The sequence below is a fragment of the Vombatus ursinus genome, unplaced genomic scaffold (assembly GCF_900497805.2).
Source record: "Vombatus ursinus unplaced genomic scaffold, bare-nosed wombat genome assembly UNPS02014799.1, whole genome shotgun sequence".
Classification (NCBI taxonomy): domain Eukaryota; kingdom Metazoa; phylum Chordata; class Mammalia; order Diprotodontia; family Vombatidae; genus Vombatus; species Vombatus ursinus.
In genome coordinates, this window is record NW_020954577.1 from 29460007 (window position 1) to 29479669 (window position 19663).

A 19663-nucleotide genomic window follows, 5' to 3' on the forward strand; every position below is an offset into this window, starting at 1 on the left:
ATTTTTAATTCCAGGCAAGATAGAAGGGAGGCTAAGGAGGCAGGAACTCACTTTCAGTTACTTTGTTTTTATTGCATGGGCCAGAAACGACACGGAATTTAACCACAATGTTAAAATCTGTCTTAAGCAACAATAAATCAAGGAAAAGAAATCAGACTCCTGAAATCAGACACCTGAAAGCACACTAGGGATGTCTCCATTTTGGCTAATAATTAAACCCTACGAGGAAGGTAATAAAGAGATAGTTCTTTCCATTTGACCAGTGAGGAAGCAGAGAGCGACGAAGTGTTTTGCCCAAGGTCTCAACCAAGAGTCTTCAGTCAAATCTTCAATCAAAGGGCCGAACTTGAGGACCTAGAGGGCCACATGTGACTTCGAGGCTGCAAGTTCCCCACCCCTGGTTAAAGCCAGATTGAGTCCAAAGCCCCTACCACACCCCACGGTCTCCCTTCCAAGAACTAAGCATTTTAAAAGGTTCTAGACGAGTGACTAAAAGCCAATGACAAACATCAGCAACCACCCTGAAGGTCTGACTTTCCCCTATGGAAATACCAACCTACCCATTAAAGTAGCTTGGGGTTTTTCCCCCTTAATATCCAAGACATGGAAGCCACTTAGTTCAACCTCCTCATTTTACCGATGAAGAAACTGAGGCCCAGGGAAGTTAAATCACTTGCCCAAGGTCACACTCTGCCTCCACAGTCAAAGCTCTTAATAAAACATCAGGATTTTATGCTTAAGGATGGAGACGGCAAAATGAACCAAACCACAGGCTATACTCTGAGCTCACCTTTAAGTGAAATATTCTCTTTAAAAAAAAAAAAGTTACATTTACATCTAGGAGACTTAGGACCTCTCTTCTCTCTAAACTCCAAAAACAGAATGAAGAAAAAAGTGAGTTTAAGGGACCAAGGTCAGTTACTGAAATAGATCAATCAGGGAAAGAGTGGTCTTGGCATCTTTGCTCATTAAATGACAGGCTTTGCAGTCCTAAAGAGTCACAGTTCATTCAGAAAATGCTTGGATGAGGAATGACCTCACTGCCAGCTTTCCAAATTTAATTTATATTTGCTTAAGTTTTTCCCAACTTGCTTGGTAAGCCCTAGGCTTTCCATATAGAAAATGGTTATTAGGCAAAAAGTCACCACCATGATTCCATTCTCAAATGGAGACCCCAAGAAGCCAACTGTTGGGACAATGAGGCAAGAGTTCCCATTGGAGCTTTGCGTGCTCTCTTCAGTCTGGACCTGGAGAGGACCTTCTGATCCCTCATGCTCATGCCTGGGTTTGGGCCGTGACAAAAAAATCTTTCATTTGTTGGAAGCTCGAGTTTCTGCATAAAGTTCCATTTTTTCACAAGTTTGCAAAACATTGTCAAGAGCATGACCCATGAGCCTTCCTTAAGGTGAGTTTTGCTGTCTCCATCCAAACTGCTCACTCATGCTTTTATAGGACTTGGCTTTTTCAGCCTCACTATCTTAGCTAATCAGAAATTCTTTCCTTCTGTCTGATGAGTTAATTCTTAACCTGCCTGGTTAACTCTCAAGCCTGGCTACTTAGAAGGTCACTCCAGCAAGGGAGAAGGAAAAGATCACGGGATCCCAGAAGCTCAGGGGTACGAACGCATGTAGGGAATGTAAGCCAAGATGTGTCTGAATAAATATCCCTTCTATAATATACTGGACAGGCAGAGGTGGAACAAGGAACTTTTCGAGCCCTTAGCACAGTACCTGGCACACAGTAGATGCATAATAAATATCTGTTGATTGATTGAATTCCCCCAGGGCAAAAACAGCTGGGGAAAGCAGCACTCACAGAAAGAAGACAGTCCAACAATGTGGCTCCGGTCAGATGGGCAGTGGGGGACGTCCATTCCCCCAACCTCTGCCTTCTGCCGGCCCACAATCTCATTCCCTTATCCTCTCCCTCGTGGCCCACCTCCTCTCCCACTCAATCCCATCTGACACTTTTTGCCAGTATGAGCTTGGGCGTGTGACAGTCTCCCTGGGTCTCTGTTTCCTCATCTGTAAAACAAGATGACCTCCAAAGATCCTTCTTGCTCTAATATATGAGGCTATAATTCCAGGGGCATAGGCTTTGTAATAGCACCACAAAAAAGCTCCCTCCCTCCCTTCTTCCCTCTTAGGCACCTTAGGTCAAAACCCCTGCTGAAAGACCCTAGTTTTAGCTTTGCTGACAAGCCTTGAAAGAGATCATTTAAGCCAAGAGTGGCCTAGGCCCTCAAACCAACCACATCATTGTCTCAATATCTGCTGGTAAACTTCAAGAGGAAAATGAGATACGAAACATTTTTGTGCTCCAACATCTAGCCAAATGAGGAGGAACCAATCTTGCTTTTTCAATCTGGCCACAAAATATGTTGTGAGAAGAGAGTATGGAGAGGAGGGACAAATGAACACATCCAGGGTTCATTCATCATATGTAAGTTTGGTTCAGTTCATAGTCAAGTGAAGCAAGAATTTATAGCGAGTCTATTTGGCGAGGACTATAATATAAACAGTGGATGTCCTCATCATCGGGGTCATGTCTGTCTGTCTGTCTGTCAGAACAAACATTAATATCTCTTAGACAAGCCAAATACAGCCAAAACAAAAAAATCAGGTAACAATGACTTTAAAATATCCATCTTCCTTTAAGGAAATGAAAGTGATTCTTTTCTGCAGGTCATGCAGATTTTTGCCTTTACAAATTACACAATGCTCCTTCCTTAAGAACATGTGCATTACATAAAGCCATATTGCCTTTAGCGCTGGAGGCATTTATCTGGCCATGGGTATATTAAGTAACTTCTCGCCAAGGAGGGTTTCAGCTAAAGAGAGCTGGGATCCAGGCCAAAGGGATGAGTGGGTTCGATAACATTTAATTCATTAAACCCAAGCATACAAACCGCAACATTAAAGTGTCTAAGAGAAATGCTCATTGAGAAATTTAAACCACTCAATATTCAAAGGAAGCTAAGCTGGGGACCAGCCTTCAGAGATCTCTCCCCCTCTCAACTTGGAAGAAAAGATGGTAGAAAGGAGAAGGAGGAGAGTTGGAAGAACATGCTTATACATTTTTTAAATTTACTTATTTTTAGTTTTTAACATTCACTTCCATAAACTTTCGAGTTTTAAATTTTCTCCCCCTCCCTCCCCCACCTCTTTCCCAAAAACGGCAAGCAATCTGATATAGGCTCTCCATATACATTCCTATTAAATATTATCACATTAATCATGTTGTAAAAAAGAATTAGAACCAATAGGAGGAACCACAAGAAAGAAGAAACAAAACAAAAGGGGGAAAAAAAGGGCAAATAGTATGCTTCGATCTGCATTCAGTCTTTGCCCGCATTAAGTCTTCCAGTCCCCTCCAGCCCTCAGGACTTTCCCAGGCCATCCTTCTTCCTCTGACTTCACTTTCCTCCTACAGTTCAAGAGTTAGCCATTTCAATCCACACCATCTTCTGCTTTCGAATCCCTTGCCCCTTTGTCCTATCTTAACTCTTGGCAAAGTTCAGTCGATAGTTTTTCCCAATCTTACTCATTAGCTGCTGAGAATTTCTCACCTGGTGCTGACTGGGTACATTACACGTTCATGCTTTCCAACCTCAACTGAGTCTCACTACAGCAACGCCATCCATTTATTACTTCTGAATTGAATCCCCATCTCTCTCCCCACAGACGATATTCCATATCTCTTCCTTCCTCGAGACTCCCAACACCTCCTCCTCCATGCTCCTTCTCTCCTGGTCTCTCTCTCACTCTGCTTTCACTCAATCCTATTTTCCTTCATCACAAAACCCCTCGACATCACCTCCCATTCTCTTCTCCTTTCTCCTACTCTGACACTAGATGGGTCCTTCTCCGTGTCAAGGCGAATTCCGCTACAGGTGCATTCAATCCCATCTTCTCCAGCAGATAAGTTGCCACCAATGGTGAAATGCCAGAATAGTTTGTATTTAATACTAGAGGCTGTAGGCACTCACTGAAGCTTCTTGACCAAAGGAAGTCACGGCTGATCCTGATGTTAACAGGGAGCCATTAGGGCGATTGAGGGGATGGAGGCAACACACTCATCCTTTCGCTTTAGAAATATCAGCATGGCAGCTGTGCCAGAGATGGACTGGAAACGGGAGAAAGACCAATTAGGACACTACTCTGCCGCTGCCCAACAAGACACTCCCGGCTCCCCACCCTGTCCTAGGCCTTGCTGTTCTCCCTCCTCACCCGTCAAGGACTTCATCAAAGGAATCCCTCCACTCACGTACACTCCAACCCTCTCTACCTCTTAGTAAATCATCCTCAAGAGTCGTCCAAGCTCAAAGCTTCATCTCAGTCACCAACTTTGGAAGACTTCAAAACTCTGGTCAATGCAGTCATCACTTATGACTTCAGTCCATCAACCAATAAGTATTTATTAAGCATGCACTCGCACACCGGAGCTCTATCCACTATGCCACCTAGCTGCCCCGAATTAATCTTTTTTTTTGGCCAACTCTTTTTAATTCTAGTGCCTTCCCTCTCTTACTTATTTCCCATTTATTTTGTGTGTAGCTTATTTGTACGTATTTGTTTGCTTGTTGTCTCCCTCATTAGACTGTAAGTTCCTTGAGGGCAGGCCTATTTTTTGCCTCTTTTTGTATCCCCAGTGCCCGGCACATAGTAGGCACTTAATAAATGTTTACTGACTAACAAGAAGGGCTCCCCTCCTGACAGACAGCCGGCCAGTGGAAACAATGCTCTCTGCTGAACCCAACTACAGGATGGCAGCTCCCTGTCTATCGCTGTAACACAAGCCATGGGACTGGTGGGTCTCTGGACACATTACAGTCAATCTCTGTAACAAAGGGCTAGATTAGGAGATGAGAGAAGCCAGTTGTAGCTGAGCCCCAGGGCTAGCCTTTGGCAAAATGTTCTTGGAAGAGGCCCCAACGCTTAGCAAGCCCCTGTCACCTGTTACCTCAATATCCTTCCACAGCAATCACAAAGTGATCGCAGCGGCAGCTGGTCTGAGACACTAAGTCAGAGAACCAGAGGATCTGGCCCTTTGAAAAACCAAGAGAGGCCACATTAAATAGCCCACATGTCTATGTCTTAAAAGTACTTTCTTTTTCCCATACAGGCCTGTGAGATAGGTAGCAGTGCCTGACATATAGTAGGTGCTTAATAAATACTTACTGACCGACTGACTGGTATTATGCCCAGTTTACAGATGAGGAAGATGGCCTAATAATTGGTCGAGCTGGGCCTCCACTCAGGTGTTTTGGGCATATGAGCAGGATTTTTTCCATTCTGCCACACTGAGTACATCAAGTCCCAAGCCCATCTACCAGCAGGGTTTTTTAAAGGCCCACAAACACCACCATCAGTCTTTAATAAAATGATGAGGTTGTGGGGCTGCCATTATCCACCCTCCTATATCACAGAAATGCTGGCATTGAAGGGAAAGAGCTAGATCTGCTCTGGCTCCTGGACTCTGCCATGTGCTGAGCAAGGAAGACCATGGATTATTGACTGTTCAGTTCCCATCTCCCACTGACCGCCATGAACAGCCCAACTGGTCCTCTCAAGCCCCAACTCCCAAATCACCCACCCAAAAAAAATATGACAAGATTTAGGCCTTAGGGAGAGAAATATGACAGGGCACATGTGGACATCACTCCTTCTCCTGCTGGGTTCCAGGCACTCCTCCCACACACTTTGCAATTTGCTAACCCATCGGAGTGAGGTATTTCCTCACTTCATCTCTAGGTTCCTCAGGGTGAGGCATGAAGCTAAAAAGGACCTCAGTGGCCTTGTACTCAATCAGTGAGTCAGTCAACCAACCTTTATTAAGCTCATACTACGTGGCAAGCACTCTGCTAAACTCTGGGAACACAAAGAAAGGCAAAAGCATGATCCTTGAAAGGAGAGAGGGAGGAGAGGGGAAAGAATCTGGGGAAAGGCTTGCTGGGGAAGGCAAAGCTTGAGCTGACTTCTGAAGAAGTCAGAGATGTTTGGAGGCCCCAGGCAAGGAAGGAAAGCATTCTAGGCATAGGGGACAGCCAGGGCAAGGCATACAGTGTGCAGTATTCAAGAAGGCCAATGTCACTGAATCGCAGAGTGAGCAGAGAGGGTTAGAGTGCAAAAACGGCTGCCTAGGTAGGAAGGCGACCAGAATCTGTATCAAGAGGCAGTTGGACCATGCGGTGGACAGTGCTGGACTTGGAGACAGGAAGGCCGGAGTTCAAATCCTACCTCAGACATTTACATAGGTAGCTAAGGCATCCTGGACAAAGTCACTTAACCTTTCTAGCCTCCGTTCACTCATCTGTGAAATAATGGTAGCACCCGTCTCCCAAGGTCACAAGCTCCTGGAAGGGAGGGACTGTCTTTTGCCTTTTTTTTTTTGTATCCCCGGCACTTAACAGGGTGCCTGGCACATAGCAGGCACTTAATAAATGTTTATTGACTGCCTGAAATGAAATAGTAAATATGAAGTGCTTTGCAAACCTTAAGATTCTACATAAATGCTAGTGTTTACAATTGCTCCTATTACAAATTGCATGAGCAGGGTAAAAGCCTAACGATTTTCCCAAACTAGCTCGAAGTCTAGGTCACCTTCAAGCCGGTAGACACCCTAACAAGGATAAAAAAGCTCACCTGCTCAGAACATGTTCTCGACAATCTGCCCCTCCCCAAGGAGGCACAGGAGTCAGCTGTGGATTCCTCAGGACTAAACAAGCCAGTTTGTGGCTTACTCTGGCCTCTTCCTCTTCCTCCTCCTCCTCCTCCTCCCCCCCTTTCTCCTCCCTTGGTCTGACTTCCACTGGCCTGGGATAACTTCTCTCTGCCATGCACAAGAGAGGGGAAACTCAATCCAACCTGCACGGCTGCATGCTGTGGTTAATTTTTCTTTATAAAGATGTCGAAGAAAGTTGCAATTACTGATTACATCGACACTTGGAAATTATTGTGAATTTTCGTTTTCTATGTAGTTTGTGTTTCCCTTTCACACAAATATATAAAAAAAAGCTTTCAGAGGTATTAAAAATAAATTTTTAAAAATTAAAGTGAATAATTCATCTCACTTTATGCCACATGCCTATAATTCATTCTTGTTAAGTGACTGTAGGCTAATCATGCATGGATATTTTGATTTTTTTCTAAATTTGGACTTTTAGTTTCTTCATTATGGGAACTCCCTGGGTGGAAACTACTCCCGCTGACCCAAACTGCCAACTCATCTATACCTCACAGGAAAAAAAACTTACTTGGGGCACTGATTGGTTAAATGATTTAGGATTATAGGAACATAAGATTTAAAGCTGAAAGGGACCTTAAAGGCCATCTAATCTGTCCCTCTGTTTTCACAGATAGGGGAGCTGAGATGCAAAAATATAGAGTGACTTGCTCAATGTAACACAGCCAGGACTTTGATCCCAAGACTAACTCTCCTCTATTATGTCACTCTGTTTTCCTAGTGGATCAAAGGCTGACCTCAAAGCCAGAAAAACCAGAGTTCTCTTTTTGACTGTCCTAAATTGTAAAGATCAACGTGGAAAACTTATCCAGATTAAACCTGCGGGAACATCTAAGGACCAGATCTCTTCCATCTTTGAATATAGAGGACATCCATCATCCCTGGTATAGTGGAAAGAGTATTGGATTTGGAGCCAGAGAACCTGGCTTTAATTTCTAGCTCTGAAACTAGTTATGCCTATATGACACATGTTGGCTGTAAAACCCTTGGGCAAGTCACAACCTCTCAACATTGGAAGCATTTCCACAAGATTACAAATTGCAAAGAAGGTGCCGACCTACATTGGGAGAGGGAGTTTTCTCACTAGGGGAGTTCCCTCCACTAGTGAAATCACCCAGTCTGGTTCTATCCTCTATACCAATGTCCTTCTGCCCCATCAAAATTTAACATTCCTACCAAAAATCTACACCCAGGGATACTGATCCTCTTTAGTTAAAAGGTTAATTCCTTCTTTGCTATATTCATTCATTCATTCAACCAAGCATTTCATAGGCTCATAGGATTCAGAACTAGAAGGAAACTTGGACACCCACCTAATCCAACCCATTCATTTTACAGTTGAGAAAATAGAATCAACTCATCCCAAGTACATAACTAGTTTCAGAGCTAGAAATTAAAGCCAGGTTTTCCTGGCTCCAAATCCAATACTCTTTCCACTATACTAGGGATGATGGACATCCTCTATATTCAAAGATGGAAGAGATCTGGTCCTTAGATGTTCCCGCGGGTTTAATCTGGATAAGTTTTCCATGTTGATCTTTACAATTCAGGACAGTCAAAAAGAGACAGCAGAGCTCAGAGGGGTCAAAACGAGGTAAGGAAAGTAGGCACCTAACTGGAAGCTATCCTCAGGACAAGCTTAGATTATTGGGACATTTCAGATTTTGAAAAACATGTTCAGAGAATCAGCTTCTCAGCACAGGCTCAGACATTAGGCTCGAGTCATCATGCTAAAAACCTAGGCCACTACCCCAAAACAGAATACATCTCCCTGCCCTAGTTTATCACTTGGGAATTTTCAAGGCTCATTTAAATACATACATTACTAATTTATGCTAACAACTGTCTTATGAAGGAAGGGCAGATATGACCTTAAACAAGTCATTTCACTTTCTGTGAGCCTATTTTCTCATCTGTAAAATGAGAGGATCAGATAAGGTGGTCACTGGGTCCCTTTCAGTTCTAAATCTGTGATCCTAGGACGCTATGTTATTCTCATTTTTAGGTGGGAAACTGAGGCTCAGGTCAAGGGACTTGACCAAGGTCACAGGACTAGTCAGTGGTAGAATTAGATCTCAGGGCTTCTAAATGCCTGACTCCATCCTGCTACTTTCTCAAAACAACATCAGGTAGTTTGCTATCCAAAAACAAAGCAATTCTGTGAGTGCTCCATTGTCATAGGACCTTAAAAAATATTCAATCCGATTGGAAATCGAAGGGATGCCCATCAATTGGGGATGGTTAAACAAGCTGTGGTATATGATTGTAAAGGAATGTTATTGTGCTATAAGAAATGACAAGCAGGATGGTTTCAGAAAAACCTGGAAAGACTTACATGAACTGATAAAAAGTGAAGTGAACAGAACCGGGAGAATACTCAATACACACAGTAACAGCAATATTGTTTGATGAAGAATTGTGAATCACTTAGCTATTCTCGGAGACACAATGTTCCAAGAAAATCCCAAAGGACTAATGGTGAAACATACTATCCGCCTCCAGAGAAAGAATCGATACTCTTTGTTTTCCACGTAATACTATTTTTTCCAATTACGTGTAAATATAATTTTCAACATTCACTTTTATAAGATTTTGAGTTCCAAAATTTTTTCTCCCTCTCCTCTCCCCCTTCACCAAGACAGCATGCAATCTGATACAGGCTACATATGTACAATCATATTAAACATACTTCCATATTAGTCATGTTGTGAAAGAAATGATATTGTTTGAAGACAGACTGGAGCAGGCTATTTTTTACTTTCTTTTATTCTTTTTCTTTTGAGTCTTTTTGTACACAAAATGACTAATATGGAAATGTTGTACATGATTGCACACATATAACCTATATCTGATTGCTTATCATCTCAGGGAGAGGAAAGGGAAGAAAGGGATAGAATTTGGAATTCAAACTTAAAAAAAAAAGTTTTAAAAATCCTTGTTTTAACATATAATTTGGGGGAAAATAAAACATATTTGAAAAAGAATATTCAATCTGAACAAATTATGGTATATGACTATGATAGAATACTATTGTGCTATAAGAAATGACAAGCAGGTGAGTTTCAGAAAAACCTGGGAAGACTTATATGAACTGATGCAGAGTGAAGAGAGCAGAACCTAATCACTGTACATAATAACAATACTGTACCATGACCAGCTGTAAATGACTGCGATCAATACGGTGGCCCAAGAACTCTGAAGAACTCAAAATGAAAAATACTATCCGCCTCCAGAGAGAGAACTGATGAATTTTGAGTGCAAATTAAAGCATGAGTTTTTCACTTTATTTTTCTTGCTTTTTCTTTTGCAACACAGCTGGACATATTTTTTGTACGAATTCATATGAAAAATTGAGATCATATTACTTGCCTTCTCAATGAGTGGGGGAGGGGTTGAAGGGAGGGAGAGAATTTGAAACTCAACATTTTAAAAAATAAGTGTTAAAAAAATAATTGGAGGATTTTGAAAAAATATTCAGTCCAATCCTTTATTTTATACACGAGGAAACTGAGGCTCTGAGAGATTAAAGAGATTTGATCAATGGCATACAGCTTTAAGTAAGCTGAGATTTGAATCTGGGTCTTCTGACTCTTAATATAAGCAAATTTAATGATCGAATGAGAAAAGCACTTTGTAGATTGCTAAACACTATATAATTGAGTTACTATAAATATTATTATAAATGTATTACAAATATCAATATCCTTCTACATATCTTGACTTCTCACCTGTTGGAATCAGAATACTAGGGACATATGGTATTAAAAAAATTGTCACCAAAGACTCTAGTGGGTATCACTAGACATAAAATCCAAAGCAGGAAGGGAGAAGATAGAAAAAGCAATTTAAAAATTCACTTTCATTGTCCGTACTTTCCTCCTAGAGAAGTGGTGGACTATGGATGCAGAATGAGGCTTATGCCATCAGACAGTCACTGTATCAATTAGTTTTGTTCCACTGATTTTATTTTTCTTTGCGGTGGTCTCAGAGTCTGAAAAAACCTGGGTTCAAGTTTTGTCTCTGACATATACTGGCTGTGTGAGTGAGCCTGGACAAGTCACTTAACCACTCCATGCCCCAGGCAACTCTGTAAAGTTTATCAACTGCAGACACATTGCCAATCTGCATTACAGATGTTTTCTCACCTGGCAGTCCCCTACACTAATGAACTCATAGGTCCAAACTCTCCCCTCCCCACACCAAAAAAAAAAAAAAAAAAAAAAAAGGTGGAAAGGATTAAGGGGAAAAGACTATGATGTAAAGACCAAAGACATGAGTTAAACTTTAAAATAGTTACATAAAATAAAAAATAAAATAAATAAAATTTTAAAAAATAAAATAAAAAGTGCCCAAGGACACCAACGTGCCTAAACCCTGTATAACAGAATATATCATGTCCATGTCTCAGGTCCTGTAATCCCTTGGCATCACAAAAGCTAGCTGCTCTGTTTTGAGGGAGAATGGGCAGGTTGGCTCCCTCAAGAGGCCTCAGTTTCCCTAAAATAAAGGTGTCAAGGGGCAGCTAGGTGGCACAGTGAATAGAGTTCCAGCCTGGGAGTCAGGAGGACCCGAGTTCAAATTCGACCTCAGACACTTGACACTTACTAGCTGCGTGACCCTGGGCAAGTCACTTAACCCTGACTGCCTCACCAAAAAGCAAAAACAAAACAAAACAAAATAAACGTGTCAGACTAGATAATTCCAAATGTCTCTGAATCCAGGAACCTATGATCTCACATTGCCCCAAGTGTGTTTTGCTTATAAAGCCTATTAGTCACTCTTGGCTATAGCACCCATTAAATCAGCCAGACAGCCATAGCCCCACCCTTCCACGGCAACCTTTGACCACAAGATTGTTATTCTGTGTTCCTCATTCCTCACTCTCCTGTACTGGGGACGATCAAAGAACAGAAGGGTACCTGCTCCAGGAGCTATTGGGAGGTGGGAAGCACCCACCTGGATATAGCTGCCCCTCATCTAGGAAGAGTTAAGTGCATCCAAAGTGAGGTTGGAAAGAAAGCTGAGACAAGCTCATTAATGGGTTAAACTGTACATTAGCCTCACAAATCAAGAAAAGTTTCACAATTACCAAAAACTCTCTTCAGGAGGAAGCTTTTCATGGTGGCCACCTGTACTCACCAGAGAATCCCCTTATCCAGCCCATTTCCCAGCATTCTCCCTTACAGACTGCTTTTGAGTTTTCATTGCCCAAGCTTGGTCTAAGACTTGTGAAGCATTCTGTATACTTAGTTTGTCCACAAATGTTTACAAATGCCCCCCCCAAAAAAGGGCGGAAAAATTAGCAGTGGTGCAAAATACTGGCAAAAGAGGGCCCAAGTTCAATTCCAGCACAGCCCCTTAACACTCTGGAGAATGTCTGAACCTCAGTTCACTCAATTGTAAAAAATGAAGGGGTTGGCCCAGATTACCTGCAGGGCCTGAGAGGTCAAGGGGTCATAGATTTAAAACTGGAAGGGATGGAGACCATGTAGTTCAACTTCTCATTTAACAATTGAGGAAACTGGTGGCTAGACAGGTTAAAAAACTTGTCCAAGGTCACAGAGTTGTCCGGTGCAGGATCTGAACCCAGGTTCCGCTAATGCTCTCTCTAAATCAGAGGTTCTTAACTTGGATCCTTAGAGAGATTTTTAGAAGGTCCATTATCTTGGAGGATAAGAGGAATTACATCTTTATTTCAATATACTTGGTTTCTTTCGCAATCCTATATATTTTATTTTATGGACTTAATTCTGAAGAGTCCAGAGACTTTACCAGACTGACTTGAAAAAGGGTCCATAACAACACAACACTGAAGAGACCCTGCTCCAAATCTATGATCCTGTATTTCTTTCATTCCTTCCTAATTTGCATGGCTGGAACAACATTAACCCATCTGAGTTCCAAGCAACATAGGCACCAGTTCAGATTGCCATATCTGTATTTACTTACTCCAAGCTTAGACTTGTTGTTCAGTCCCGTCCGACTCTTCATGACCCCATTTGGGGTTTCCTTGGCAGAGATACTGGAGCGGTTTTGCCATTTCCTTCTCCAGCTCATTTGACAGGTGAGGAAACTGAGGCAAAGAGGGTTCAGTGACTTGCCCAGGGCCACACAGCTAGTAAGTATCTAAGACTGGATTTGAATTCAGGTCTTCCTGACTCCAGGCCCAGTTCAATCTACTTGGCCTCCAAGCTGCCTAGATCTGGGGCACAGAAACAGAGCTGGCAGAATATTCTAGCAAATTATTCTGTCAACACTCGCATCCCATTTACAAATGTACCAATCAGGAACAAATAAAGAGATTTTCTTCTCTTTTAGTTTACATTTGGCTTCTAGATCAGGCTTAAAGCAAGAAGTGGCTTGGAAATCATCTACTCTCTTCTTCTCTCCCCATTTTACAGATGAGAAACTGAGACTCAGAGAGAAAATGATTTGCTTACAGTCACAAAAGCTAGTCAGTCCAACTATTTTCTCTGTTAAAGCCTTGGTTCTCCTTGCTGAGATACCAGATCAATTTATGAGATTCAGACTGTTCCCCTCTAGAGCATCATTTGAATTCTTCCACAAACTAAAAAAGATTGTTCAATTTTTCCAACAGATGAAAAAATCCAAAAAGGACTAGAGACCAATTGGTAGCCCTGAAGAAAATGAACCTGTTTACTACCTAGTTCTCAAATTCTTTTGGAATTTAGCCCAGCGTTTAGTACACAGTAGGCATTTAATAAGTACTTTTTGACTTGACAAAATGTAAATCAAGCTTGCCTTTAGAATTTTTCCCAGCCCAAAGACCTTGCCTTGCTGACCAACTCTCTGTACCATTCAAAAGACTATGTCATACATGCAAAGGAAGGGGCTGTAATTTCCCAATTCTGCCCTTTCTTTCCACAGCCAAACTGAATAAACATGAAATAGTTCCAAGTATACAAAAAAAAAATTAAAATGGCCACCCTGAAATATATACGATTGCCTCAAAGCTTGTCATTTCGACTTCAATAATTCAACAAAAATTTAACAAGAGTGTGTGTGTGTGTGTGTTCCTATCTAAAGGGCTGGGGATACAGAGGTAGGTCAAGCAACAAGTATTAAGTATTAAGCACCTGCTGTGTGCCATCACTGTGCTAGGCATTGGCAAGACTAAGGATAGTCTGATGATCTCTACTCTCAAGGAGCTTACTAAGCTCACAGAGGGGAGAGTCATTAATCTGGGTGGGAGGGCACTTCCTGGACCCCGGCAGCTCCTGGATTGTTCTCCCCAGATCCATCAGGCTCACACTTAAGTCTAGGTGATGCAATGCAGACCTTTGAGATTGGGCCCGACTAAGCCAGCTCCAGTCATGAAAAGCAGGGTATGAACAAGGAACCAGGCTCAGTCTAGCTCAGCTGTTTGAATCCAAATGTTTCAGGTAGCTACTTGCCAACCTTCCAAGGAGAGAACCCCAACAATCATTTCACAACCATTAAAATCAAACAGTGGGCCAAAAAGAGAAATCCCTGGTGGAAGGGGACGCAAAAATCCCTACCTCAAGTTCAGTTTCCCGTCTGTTGATGTCATCTGTGGATTGGTTTAGCTTCTCCAATTCCCCCTGGGGAAAGAAGGAAACAGTGTAAAGTAGGGGCTCCTAACCAGAGGGGCCTGCAAACCTGGATGGGGGGGCAATATTACATCTCTACCTTCACTAATCTCTACCTGGAATTTAGCATTTCCTTCAATAATTTAAAAACTTTCGTCTAAGAAAGGGATCACCTCACGCCTCAAACATGACTCAAAATGAACATGACTCAAAAAAAAAAAGCTTAAGAAGACCCAATTTAAAGATTTATAGGAGTTTTCTGTTTGTTTTTTAAAGTAAAGCTAGTATATTACCTGGAAGCAGACAGAAAGAACAAAATAGAAGAAAAAAGGATAATTATTAATTCTGACAGCCATCCCAAAGAAAATAGCTCAGGCCCTGGCTGGAATGTTAACTAGAAACAGAAACATGGATGAACTTTCTCATGTTTTAAAAACCTTTCCATGAAAGGGGTCCCTGGTTAAGGGGGAAGAGGGAAATGAAAAAACCACCAATTAAATGCATGCGTGTGTGTGTGTGTGTGTGTGTGTGTGTGTGTGTGTGTGTGTGTGTAAATCCATGTAAGATTTTTAAGACTAATTTGTTTTGTTTTGTTTTTTTTCTGGTAATCCCACCAAGGTTTATTTCTCTTTGCTTGCCAATGCAAAGACTTATTCCAGGAATCTGACTTCAGAGTAGCAGCATCTGCTACTTTGGCACTGGTGAGTGTCCCAGCGCTCTCTCTTTTTAACAAGGTAAGAAAGGAAGCCTAGAAGTCCCAAAATAAACCGAGGTCGATAACCTACCCAGCTCACAAAACTGTAAGTCTTTAAATCAAAGGCCTGACTTCTGACAATAGCTCAGAAGGAGCTGAGGGCAATTTTCTTCTTTGTTAATGAACGGATTAAAAACAACAACAATACTATCAGCTAGGTGATCTCCCTAGCTGTTTTTAAAACGGCTAACTTTTACTTATATGACCCTGCTCCCTCCACCGAAAATTGGAGTTTGTAAAAAGGAGGGTTAAAGTTGTACGATCTGTACTCTGGAAACAAAGAGCCTTGCTCTGAAAAGCCTCGGGGTGGGGGTGGGGGGGGTTTAGCCCTGGTTTCAAGGGGTCTAAATTGAATATTTTCATTCAAAAGCATCATTCTCGATTTCCCACCTGACCTTTATCTTGCTAATCGGTTCCAACAATTCATTCAAATCCCATCCATAGAGTTAAATGATCTTTTAATTGATTTGTGAACAGAAAAACCAATTACGGCTCAGAAAAATTGCATGAGAGCTTTTAAGCAATAAAAAAATGACCCTGGGGTGGAGGGAGAGACAAGATCCTGGAAAAAATAATTTATTGTATTGTGTTTATGAGTTAGGAGATTCTGGGAGAGGGAAGAAGGTGAGTTCTCAAACCCAGGTCCCTGCCTGAATTCTGACCTTACAGGGTTTTTAAACTTGTTTTTAGGAATGAGAAGACAGAAGCGGCTTTAAATCCTTCCTGTCCGTGCTACTTATTCGCTACCACTGCCCCAACATTCAGGAAAAAACCAGGGTTTGTGCAAAGGACTCGGGCCAAGGGGCTGGTCTGCAGCGGGAGTCCCACCGAAGCGATAATGAAATCATACTGGCTAACAATGAATTAGAGGAAAGGGAAGACTTTTGGATGGGGATGCCCCGGTGACTCACCCCACCTGGGACCGGGGCACCTGCACACTCGGCTATGGAAAGCAGAGATCCTGGGCATATTCTGTCCCTGCGGGAAATCTGCTCCCACGGTGACTGATGCCCATGAGGGCGGGGGCATCCCCGAGTCACGGGACGAGTCCTCTCTCCGTGCACGAGAAAGGGAAGGAGCTAGGACGTTTTGCAATGTCGTAGCCAGACCCAGAGATGAAGACATACCACTGTTAGGCACTGGCTCAAGGGGTAAAGGAAGGAATGAAATCTCCCACCGGAGAGCCGATGCTGGGCCGGGAACCTCCCACTCACCCCCCCCTTTAGTCCTTTGTTGTCCGTCTCCCTCCGAACCGCTAGTCGGTCCCACCCCCAGATGCTTCTGGAGTAGGCTGCAAACAGCGGGAGCCCACGAGCAGCGCGCGTGGGTGCGGCAGGCGAAGGGAGGGGGGCTCTCACCGAGGAACGGGTGTCCGGACCCCTCCCACCTCACCTCCATCAGCCTGGTCTGCCCAAACCCCAGCCCCGCCCCAAATTAAGCAGCCCCTGTCCCCTGCCTGCAGTCCACGCGGGCGTACCGCACCCACTCGGGGGAGGGAGTGGCTGGGGAGGGGGTGTCAGTTCGGTCTGGATGGGGACAGCTTGGAGTGGGGGTGGGGCGCTGCAGCCCCAGTCCCGCAGCCCGCACAGACGCGGCCGAGAAGGTTCCGCGCCGCCGCCCCCCCCCGTACCTGGATACGGGGGTCCACCTCCTCCTCTCCCTCCTCCTCCTCCTCCTCTTCTTCCTCCTGTTCCATCATCTCGGGCTCCATCTCTTCCTCGTCCATGTCTCCCGTGGGTGGCGGCGGCGGCGGCTGGGGGACCTCGCCCAGCCGCTCCTCCTGCCGGCCCCGCTTCAGCGCCGTGTCCATGCGGGCAGCTTGGGGTGCAGCGCGGCCCCCGGCGGGGAGCCCTCGGGAGCTCCGAGCGCCTCCGGTGCGGACACTGCCCGCCCGGCCGCGGCTCCGCGCCCTTGCCCGCTGCGGAGACCCGAGACCCCCGGCGGCGGCCAGGAACTCAGGCAGCGGGATGTCCAGCCTGCCCCGGGCAGGCTCGTCTTCCCCTCGGGCCGGGCCGCTGCCGCGGGAAGGGGGAGGAGGAAACGCGGGCGCCCGCCCCTTCTGCCGATGCTGTCAGCGCAGCATCCCTGCCTCCTCCCTCCTCCTGGCCAGCCCTGCCTCCTCCCACTCTCCTTCCCTTCTCCCGGGACCCGCCCCCCCAGGCCCCCCAGCACTTCCCCCCAGCCCAGCCTCGCCGGACCCACGGACCGCCAGCCAGCCCGAAGAACGCTGGCCTTCCCGGGCGGGGCTCCCAGCGACTAATGAGGGAGCAGGGGGCTGTAATTGAGCTTTAATTGTTAATTCTGTATTGACAATTCAGCTGGCAGTCACGGCCAAGTAATGAGCCCATTAGCAACGCCTCTGGTCGCGGCTGAGGCCGGATTCTCTTGGTTGTAAGATAGGTACCTATATAATTATTTATGTATTTATACTTATAAACATATGGTTATATATGCTATATATAAAACTGCCTATATAGTTACATGTACACTATATAAATAACCATAGTTATAAAATAGTTACGTAATCATATATAACTATTTATAACTATAGTTATATATGCTATATAATAACTATATCGTTATAAATATGTTATGTATAGTATATAAGTAACTATATAGTTACATATGATGTATAACTATAACTATGCATGTAGTTATACATCCTATAAATATATAGTTATGCTATATAGAACTAGATTCTGTATACATATATTCATATTTATATATGACTGTATATGTGTATATAGAACATATTTATGTAAACCTAAATATCTTTTAAAACGCATTTTTAGAGACGGGAGAATCTGATTGTCCCACTATTTAACCTTGGTTAATGAGGCAGCAGTGATGTATTCAAAGATTCCTGAGACCGAACATCTGGTTTCTAATTCTGCTCCTGCCACTGGAGGTTCGTAACACTTAGAACAGGGAGGAGCCATGGGGATGGATCATACAGTCCAAGGGGTGAGGGTTGGGAGGTGGGGGTGTCTCTCAACATGGGGGGGATCCCATTTTTATTTTTACTAGTCTCCAACTGAAATTCAGCATTTCCTTCAATTATTTTAAAAGGGTGAATCTAAGAAGGGATCCGTAGACTTTATCAGATTGCCAAAGCAGTGTATGACTCAATAAACATTTATTCTTGACGTGCCTGCTATGTGTGCCGATACCAAAATGGTTAAGAAGCCCTGATACAACCCAACATGTGCCAGGTCCTGGGGATAGAAACCATTGGCTCCTAGACCCAGACGTGGAAGGGCCCAACCCCTTCGTTTTACAGAGAAGGGAACTGAGAGTCAGGTTGAGATAATACATTTAAATGCTTTACAAATCTTATATAAATGCAACCTGTTACTGTTGGGTTGTTTGCCCAAGGTCGAGCTACTAGTAAGCACCCAGGAGGGCTTTGCAGCTTCTGTGACTTAGTAGCTTGTCTTCTTTCCAGATGACTCCTGAGATAAAAAATCACAGTGCCTGCCCTCAGTCATCTCCTACTCTGCACTGGATTCATCTTTACGGTTGAGAAGTCTAGGCCCAGAAGAGTGAAGTGACTTGGCCTTGTAACCTTGATCATTTAACCTCCTGAGTGGTTTGGAATAAAAGGTCTGAAAGATTCCTTCTCACTCTGTGTCTGAGCCTGGGATCGAGCCCTCCCTGGGGTGCGTCTATGGCCCTCTGCTCTCCTTAGCTCACCTTCTCCAAACAGCTCCTGCCAGACTTCAATCAGACTGTTTGTGAATATCTCAGGATGCCCAGGGCAACTTCCTGATGCAAAGGGGTGAAAGCAGGGATGTGCTGGTAAATATTTAACATCCAGCTCTCCTAGGGTGTGGGGGGGAATGTAGCTAGACACACTTGTAAGTTTAATCTGCATCATTAACATTTTTTCCATCGTTTGCCCAAGTCTAGATTATCAGCAAATCAATATATCAAGCCTTAACCTGCAGTTTGCCAATTTCCAAGGTGTACTCACATTGAAAATTTAACAATTGGCTCTTGCCTGCTAGTGCCAACTGGTTCCAGCATTCCACTGGGTAAAAGCAATGCCTACAACCTGTGTTCCCCAGAACCAAATCTGCTTCTCCTTTTAGGTGAACCGTGTTGGCTATATATATTCTCTGGGATTTCCCCAGAAAGGAGAAGTGAAAGGGAAGAAAAACACCTCTGACCCAGGGCACCTTGAAAAGGGGAATAACTCTTGCAATCCTACCTTGATTTTTTCCATCTTTTGTAAACCTCACTCTGTGAAGTACAATCTGATCATTAAATCTTAAACTGTCAATCAACAAGCATTTATTAAAGTGCCTACTATGTGTTGTACACTGTGCTAGGTTGGGGAATGCAAGTACAATGAAATGATTCCTATTCCCAAGAATCACCCAAAGCTGTCAGTGTGGGGGAAATGTGCCAGGGGATAATCAGCCAGCTGGTCAGGCAGAGGCAGAGAGAGGAGGCACTGACCGCTTTACGCCAGGTTGCTCAAAGACTCTCAGCATCGGATTCAAAAGGGGCAGGGGAGCCAGGGATACTGTCTTACTATCATTAGGAGATTCCTACCTGAGCATAAAAATTACTATTATAGTAAAAATGATAA

At 43.7% G+C, this 19663-nt stretch overlaps 1 protein-coding gene and 1 long non-coding RNA gene across 3 annotated transcripts in view; one reads left to right on the forward strand and one right to left on the reverse strand.

Annotated features, from left to right (window-relative positions):
• Positions 1 to 16894, reverse strand: part of SH3BP5 (SH3 domain binding protein 5) — an 89354-nt gene extending 72460 nt beyond the window's left edge. The window contains exons 1-2 of one of the 2 annotated variants that reach the window (XM_027872181.1): positions 16700 to 16894; positions 14265 to 14327 (exon numbers count right to left, since the gene is read on the reverse strand). In XM_027872181.1, coding sequence (XP_027727982.1) covers positions 14265 to 14327; positions 16700 to 16879 — 243 coding nt within the window. In that variant the 5' untranslated portion in view covers positions 16880 to 16894. The remainder of the gene's footprint in view (positions 1 to 14264; positions 14328 to 16699) is intronic. The other variant, XM_027872180.1, reaches the window with a different exon arrangement.
• A 396-nt stretch (positions 16895 to 17290) lies between these two features.
• Positions 17291 to 19319, forward strand: LOC114050296. Its single transcript, XR_003569981.1, has 3 exons — positions 17291 to 17469; positions 17862 to 17977; positions 18515 to 19319. It is a non-coding gene; the product is annotated as an uncharacterized LOC114050296 (long non-coding RNA).
• The last annotated feature ends 344 nt before the right edge of the window (positions 19320 to 19663 follow it).